General features: G+C 42.6%; 1 protein-coding gene across 3 annotated transcripts in view; it reads right to left on the reverse strand.

Moving 5' to 3' along the window:
• The window catches only part of sik3 (SIK family kinase 3), a 49,717-nt gene that overhangs the window by 6,744 nt on the left and 35,156 nt on the right, over positions 1 to 7,817 (reverse strand). For all 3 annotated transcript variants that reach the window (XM_015060755.1, XM_015060747.1, XM_015060763.1), the window contains 7 exons: positions 6,310 to 6,429; positions 5,228 to 5,286; positions 5,001 to 5,110; positions 4,065 to 4,234; positions 3,852 to 3,979; positions 1,089 to 1,861; positions 819 to 973 (listed from right to left, as the gene is read on the reverse strand). In XM_015060755.1, coding sequence (XP_014916241.1) covers positions 819 to 973; positions 1,089 to 1,861; positions 3,852 to 3,979; positions 4,065 to 4,234; positions 5,001 to 5,110; positions 5,228 to 5,286; positions 6,310 to 6,429 — 1,515 coding nt within the window. The remainder of the gene's footprint in view (positions 1 to 818; positions 974 to 1,088; positions 1,862 to 3,851; positions 3,980 to 4,064; positions 4,235 to 5,000; positions 5,111 to 5,227; positions 5,287 to 6,309; positions 6,430 to 7,817) is intronic.

The raw sequence follows: 7,817 nt of genomic DNA on the forward strand, positions 1-7,817 counted from the left end.
CAAAATTTAAAAAAAAATCTTTTAAAATCCTAACGGAAATGGGGGTTTTAAAAAAAAAAAACCCCCAAAAAAAAAAAAAAAAAAAAAAAAAAAGACCAAATCAACTCATAAATCAACCATCACAGTCTCCAGAACTAAATCCTGCATTTCTCCTTTGGTGAGCTTGAAGAGAGGAATCAGGAGCATCTGGATGGGTTGTGTGAAGAGAAATGAAAAGATCCATCTCTCTCTTTTAGCTCCAAGCTTGTTAAAATAATGAAAAGACTAAATCTTACCACATATCCTTGACTAGTTACTTGCAAAAATATCTTAGTACACTTGGAATCAGACAAAACTGACATATAAGTAACTTTTCAGCTTCAGAGCTTTCAAAGTCAGTAATCCCTTTTTGTTGACGAAATGTACTAGTTTCACTAGCTTGTTTACACTTAAAACAAGACATTTTTCACATGTTATGAGTGAAGTAATATGCCAGTGGAACTACTTTTTAATTAATATTAAGAAATTAAGTTAAAACAAGTTCCTATAAAACAAAATTATGATATCTGGACTAGAAACTACGTAGACAAAGTGACAGTAAACGGAGTCCTAATAGGGGTTGGCAGCAGGGGTGCTTGTGAATTTTAAATATTTTTTCATAACACTGCATGAATCTGTATAAGAGGCTACAGTTTCGAAAATGCTTCAGTGTAAAATTATGCATCTTAAAATAGAAGCACATTTATCTTAAGAGGTTTAGCACATCTTCACCAAAAAGAACAAAACAAATTGGTTTGTTTCCGATGCAACCGGAGGAACCTGAGCGGAAGTTCACTCACGTAGGCATCATCACAGGTCTGAATGGTGTGGTGACGCTGTAGCTGCCCTCTAGATCTGTACACTTCGCTTTGAGGGCCTCGCTGATAGTTCAGCCCGTTGTGATCAGGCACTTCCATGGCCTGTCCTTGGGGCCGGCACTCTACATGCTCAGATTCTAAAACGAGAAGAGGTCATATGAAGACATTGTTGACACAAAGGAGAAAACTGCCACTTGTTTAAGAGCTGAATTGTTGATTGAACAGATGTCGCTTTTGAAGAACCAGTCTGACCTCTTGAAGCAGGGGGACTCCTTATGTAAGCACCGTGCCTGTGTGTAGGGGAGTTGTAAGGTGGGGTGCCACCGCGGGGGGCCCCCAGGAGCTCATGTGCGTCTCCTGCCTTAGCCAGCAGGCCTTCATGCGGGTGGTGGTATCCAGCAGGGGCCTCGTCCTCTTCCATGCTCTCCGAGTGTGGTAAACTGGGACACGGCGCCTGCGTCACGTGCTGCGGCTGCTGCTGGACCTCTGGGGGCTGTATTTGGAGGAGATGGTGGTAGTGTTGACCCCCTGAGGCAGGCTGAGCCACGGGGGGCTCCAGGGTGTCTCCCGGGCTCAGCTGGCGGAGGAGCAGCATTTCTCCAAACTCCTGTGCTGCACCGCTGGGCGGGGTTTGGGGCGCAGGGCACTGCCGGAGGTTCTGTCTCTTCAGGAGGGCAGCCAAGTCCTGCGGTGGCAACCTGGGGTCCGCGTGGCCCGTTAGAGAATGCCGAGGAGACAGGAGGCCCTGCAGGGTGGGGGTGACGTGCTGCTGCGGGGGGCGGTAGTCCAAAGGAGTCGGGGAGAGCAGGGCCTGCTGTAGTGTGGAGGGGGTCCCGTAGCTGCCGGTCCCCACAGCCCCGCTCTGGTAGCCCTCCAGGCCGGGGACTTTCAGGGAGGCAGCCTGCAGGTAGGGGTTGTAGGAGCCGACGACTCCGGAGGCGCCCCGAGAGGCAGCGTCGCCGGAGAAGAGGTGCGGATTGAAATGGGCCTGGTCGTAGGCGGAGGTGAAACGGCCGAGGCTGCGGCTGAACAGGAAGGAAGGAACAGGAAGGTTAGCGACAAACAACAACATTGTAAAGTTTTCACACAGAATGGACACAAGGCATGGGTCAGCATCACATTCTCATTGGTTTTTATTTCTAGACTTATTTAGTTTCAGTTCATCTTTAATTTCCCTTTGGGGATCAATAAAGTATTTTTGAATTTGCATTTTACATTAAAAAAAAAATACCCCAGTTTTACAATATCAACACAATGATTTAATTGCTTTTATTAAAAAAAAAAAGAAAAAAAAAAGAAAATCTTGAATGTTGCTGAAAAAAAATATCTAATACTGATAATTATCAGCAATCAACAGGAGCTTGGCTCAACTTTTATTTGGCAGACTGGCACTATTTTTGCATCCTTTGGTAATCATGTCCCAGCAGCTGTGGCTATCATCCAGTAGCTTGCCATCATCAGCATTTGAATGGTTGCGTGAATGAGAATGACTCATCTCATGTAAAGCGTTTTTGAGTGACCTGAAAAGTGATGAATCAGTGCAAACAAAAATGACAGGTGGGGAACCTTTTGAACCACTTTTATTTAGCATCTACAGGCTCTCCCTGGTCCAGATTATGCTCCACTACATCTCTTAATATCACTTTATATTTCTGCGTTACTCCCTCACCACAAACCACTGCAGTGACTGAAGCAGTGTGCACAAGATTTTCACCTCAGTACATTGGATTGTCGGACGTAAGTCACGTCTCATCCTCAGCGTCCGAGTCAACTCAGTGAAAACCTTGTGACTTTTCAAACGAACCGTGGATGCCATTTACCGTTTCACTTTTTAAAAGTCAAAAACTGTTTAATCACTTCATGTCTTAACCTTTTTTTTTGTTTTAAATTTTAATTTAAATTACTTTATTTTTCTTTGAATTCACTCCGTTTAATTTTCTCTGCTCCATTTCTCTTTAAAGCGACTTCAATTACTCAATGTAAGAATGATGCTATCGTTTTCCATTTTAGCCTGTCTGGTTTGATACAGCATTAAACACTGGTAGCATTAAAGCTGATAATAGCTAGTTAAATGTTTGGGTGTGTACCAGATTTTAGTTCAGACAGAATCTGTCTTTCATGTGAGTAAGAGAAAAGTGACGCTGGCTTCTTTCAGCCAGTTGATTGGCAGTGTGCAGCGCTGTGATGATCTCTGCTCCACGTGGCAGGAGAAAACTCACATTGGTATATTCTCTGGCATTTCTTTAATAGGTTTTTAAACCATAGGGACAGTATGACAAAAAAAATGTAACACCTTAAAACAATATCTGTTTAAGACCTTGGGATTTGCAACTGGCCCATGCCTAGTGGAAACCATTTACAATAATCTATAAAACTTCAACACACACAGCCTAGCAAACACTTTCGGTCTGGCCAGAGTACACGTTTTCACTGAGGAGTATAGAAACAAAGCCAACATTTTAACTGGGCAATACAGTCTCTCAGTGAAGACGGTCCTGACAATAATAGAGAGTTTAAGGGGCTCACAAGGTGACTGATCTAATCCACTGGTTAGGTCACACTCATATCTGAACACTCACCCAGACACACTGATGTGGAGAGTTAGTTGATGATCTCTCAGCAATCAATGATGATGAAGATTTACATGCATCTTTGTTTTTTTTTTTTTTTAAATGGTAACAAACATGATGCTCATTCTCACATACACACATCTTAAAACCTCCGAGAAACATGATGGATGCTTCAAACGTTAAAATCCAAGTATAAAAAAAAAAAACAAAAAAACACAGTAACTGTGTCCACAATGTCAATAACCAAGAAAAAAAAAAGAAAGTCATTAAATTCATAAAAGAACAAAGAGTAATTACATTTTTTTTAACAATCAGATCTGTCTCAAAGAAAATAATAATAATAAAAAAAAAACTGTAAGGCTGCAGAAGAAGACACTGTAACAGTCCATTGGGTAATGTTGGTAGCCACCAGGGGGCGCGCTGACTGGCTGTTCAGAGGGGTCACCTGTGCGTCTCGGCGTTGTCTGCGCTGAGCTGCTTCCCGAGGACTCTGTGTCCGCCCGGTGTGGACAGGAAGCTGCCTGGTCTCTGTGCCCCTCCTCCCAGCTCCACATCCTGCACCTGAATGGTCACCTGCAGCAGCAGCAGCAGAGAGTGAGGCCTCCCCACACACTGAACTCAACCTTCAGTGACTGGTTTGGCTGTTGGTAGTAGATACCTGCTGCTGTTGCGGTACGCCCGGCGCCAGTGGGACGGCGGGGCGGCCGGGTGCCGTCTGCGGATTGGCTGGGAGAGTGACTCGAGGCAGGCCGGTGGGGGGCGGGCTGCCACTTTGTCCCTGGTACAGCGCTGGAGCACCGTGTTGGTACTGCACCGATGACTGAGCCCCTGAGAGAGGGGAGAACAAAAGCACCATCTGAGCTCATCTGACATTGTCAGTAAGATTAAAAATCATATTTCCAAATATCAAATATCTTTTTCCGTAGTTTCTGGAGACAACTAAGTAGGGAAAGTGGTGCAAATGGTGATAAAAATAAGCTTTTAATGGTTTTTTTGTATTATTTCAAGAAGACAAAATATACCCAGGGCATGTTGAAGAAGAACTTTTGATTATCCGAGATATTTGTCTCCCCACTTAATGTAGCAGAATGTTCTCATGAAGACTGAAACCATAGCACTGGAATATAATTTCAACATTGGCATAAGATTATGCGTTAACATCTAGTGTTTTCTTGCCTGTTTTGCCAGTTTGAAAATTTTATCCAGTAAGCAAAAGCTTTGCCTTCATGCCTCATGCATTACTAATGATAATGTGAAGAATTACCACACGAAAGTGTTTATAGAAGGACAATAAAAACTTGAAAACCTTGATGCATCCCACCTCATTTTAATCCTACTTCTAATTAATGTTAATAAAAAAACAAACAGAATGTAATTGCCTAAAGGGTAATTACCCATGAATAATAGATGCACGGCTAAAATATAACAGGACAGTTAAAGCAGAACAGTGGAACGTTAAATCGGCCAGTCCTCTGGCTCTCGTAAGTGATCTGCAGTGCATTGCAGCATTTCTGCTTAGTCACTGCACCTACACCAAATTTTTGTGTCAAACCCCCCCAAAAAAATACAACCAAAAAAAAGCCCCATTACTAACCATGCCCTTGCATTAGGCCTGCAGAGCCAGGCGGAGAACTCTGATTGGGCTGTCTGAAGAGGTGGTTGCTGGGATGTGTTGGCGGAGGGCTGGAGGGCTGGATGTGCAACCTGAGGGAGGACGGGCCAGGAAGAGACAGCAGTGATGTAACACTTCAGTCGATATTGCTGCATCACAGCATCATTGTTCACCGTTCAATAGCTGATGAGTAATGTGTGTTTGCTCACCTCTGGAGCTGGTGGGTTAAGTGACTGGGCTGGCTCTCTCCATGGCCTAAAGACAGACCCTGTTGGCGAAACGCAAAACAAAATATGTCACCTACATAGCGTCTTACAGTGAGCTACATTTTGGTTTTCTGTCCTTTCTGTCCAAGCAACAAATGGGACTTTGATTAGATTTCTTTCAAAAAGCGTTTTCGATTTGCTGTTCGCCCCAAAAGAGCAACGTAGTCGACAAATTCCTACATTCGAATGCTGAATTCTGCAGCTCCTCCAAAGCTACCGCTGCCACTACTAATGGTGTCAGGTTAGCTGTTGTGTCCTGCCTTTCTATTTTAAGATGATGGACTGAACAGGGCTGAATGTCCAAAGCTAAGAATATGGTTTCATATTCTAACCCTGCTTTAAAGGTCATAACTTAAAAAAAAAACTGTTTGGTGAATTCAATGCAGGGCTGGACAACATGGCTAAATAATTCATGATATAAAGGTCATATATCATTGATAGATAATTCTTGACTCTTTTTTTTTCTTTTAAATATCTGAAATACTGCCAAACTGATGTGACCTGTTTTTATTATTTTTAGACGGTTGTGAGGTGGTGAAATCAGAAACTGCTGCTGCGCAAGTTACTCAACAGGTTGTTGCTAGGTAACCAAAGAGTGAGTAAGCTGATGGCTATCTGGCCGTGAAAAAGCTGCGTATATATAAATATATACAAAATTATTGAATATTCTATTGATATTGATTACATACATGCTAGACATTTCTGATTCATTACCCAACTCTAATTCAATGGTCCAGTATCTGATTGTTTGTCAACTGAAATTTCAATATATTTAAATGTCTGATTACAACATAAAAAATAAAAAAAAACACAGAACATATTAGGCTTCATGTCTTCTGAAATCGTACATAAAAACCTACATTATCAAACAAAAGCCATCTGTTTGTAGCGCTGAGACGTTTAGATGTACCTCAGTCAGTGGGAAATAGTTTGAACTATTCCCCCACGGGGCTTCTGGCTTTATTGCTGCATCTTGGTGTTACTTTGTGAACTAAATCAGAATATTTAATGTGATCAACAGATACCTGGATTTGCTGGTGAAGGATTTGTTGCTCTTGCTGGTACAGGATGTGCTGCTGCTGGGTGTGCTCAAGGAAGCGTTCATCCTGCTGGGCAGCATACTTCTTCTGGAGCTGCTCACACTCCTATTTCATACGCAGACATGAAAAATATTTTATATTAATCCCAGAGCAGACGGTGCAGATTCCAGAAAGGTTTGCTGTCACCTTGATGAACCATTGCCAGGCTGGCTTGAGGGATTGTGATTGTACGCAGATTTTGGGAAGTTTTTTTTTTTTTTTTAAAGGCAGCACCACTTTATAATATGCAACGTTTAATCGAAACGCGGTAAAAGTCACGACTGTGGACTCAAATGAAGCTAATATCTGGATTTTGATACTTAAAACTGCGGTTTATGTGCGTGAAAACAGTCTTCTGTAACGTCTTAACCTGACTCTGCCCTACAATCTGCATATTGAGCACATGACCCTCTAGTTGGCTAAAGGAGGAGTTAACGTAACCCTGTCCTCTAGCCCTATTAACCCCTGGGACACTTGAGTAATGATAATCCCAGCACATCAGTACAGGCCAAAGATGGCGCACCTGCTGCCACCATGATGATTATCCCTTTCCCTGCCTATGTCCCTGAGATGTAATCCTACTGCGGGTTCACTGCGGATGATGTAATGTCTCAGAAAGCAGCTTGCGGGTTTTCCCAGGTCAGAGCCTCGGCCTGATCTAATCTTTTCCAAATACTGCTGAGTGTCACGATCCCAATAAGGCCACAAGAGTGAGCGGAGCAGAGAAAAGAACAAAAATATCAGACAGGGGCAATCCTGTTAGATAAATGGCCTCTATAGATTACAAAGGTTCTTTGTTTATATGCTTTGCTGTGACAACATGATCCTGCTCCATTCCTACCATTAACCAGAGTCTGAGCCTCAGCATGTCTTACCTGCAACTCCTCATGACGTGTGCATGTGGAAATGACTGATTTGTTTCATTTGAAACAGTTTGTTTTTAAAGGGGCAGTAAATAAAATGATACCATTTTACCAAGCACCTATATCTTTGCACCTGTATCTTTGAGTTGTTCTAAAAATGCTCTATATTTCAAACATGACTCGATGCCTTGAAATTGGACCTCTGCCTCTTTAAGAAGCTCCTAATCTTCCCGACTCTTTGCCTTCATCATGTCATCAGAATAATTTTCCTCATTATGCCGTTTATAATGTTCCTAGGAACATTATACTGAGAAGTAGTTCACATGATGAGCTCAGGAGATGCGCAGTTGCACCAAGTGTTAGCTATTTGCTGCTGTCACTAGTCTGGAGGAGTCACTGGACAGAGGCGCTTGGAGACCGCAGACCAGACGAGGAGCTGCGTCTCAAAGGCGCCGCTCGGTACCCCAAACGTTTTGCACGTCTGAATGGTTGCCATGGGAAATTCAAGGATTTCTCAAACATACATTAAAGAATCAAAGCAACACTCTAAGTAAAAAAAAAAAAAAAAAAAAAAAAAAAAAAAAAAAAAAA

This window comes from Poecilia latipinna, unplaced genomic scaffold (genome assembly GCF_001443285.1).
Source record: "Poecilia latipinna isolate Pla-1442-1.1 unplaced genomic scaffold, P_latipinna-1.0 Scaffold68, whole genome shotgun sequence".
NCBI lineage: Eukaryota > Metazoa > Chordata > Actinopteri > Cyprinodontiformes > Poeciliidae > Poecilia > Poecilia latipinna.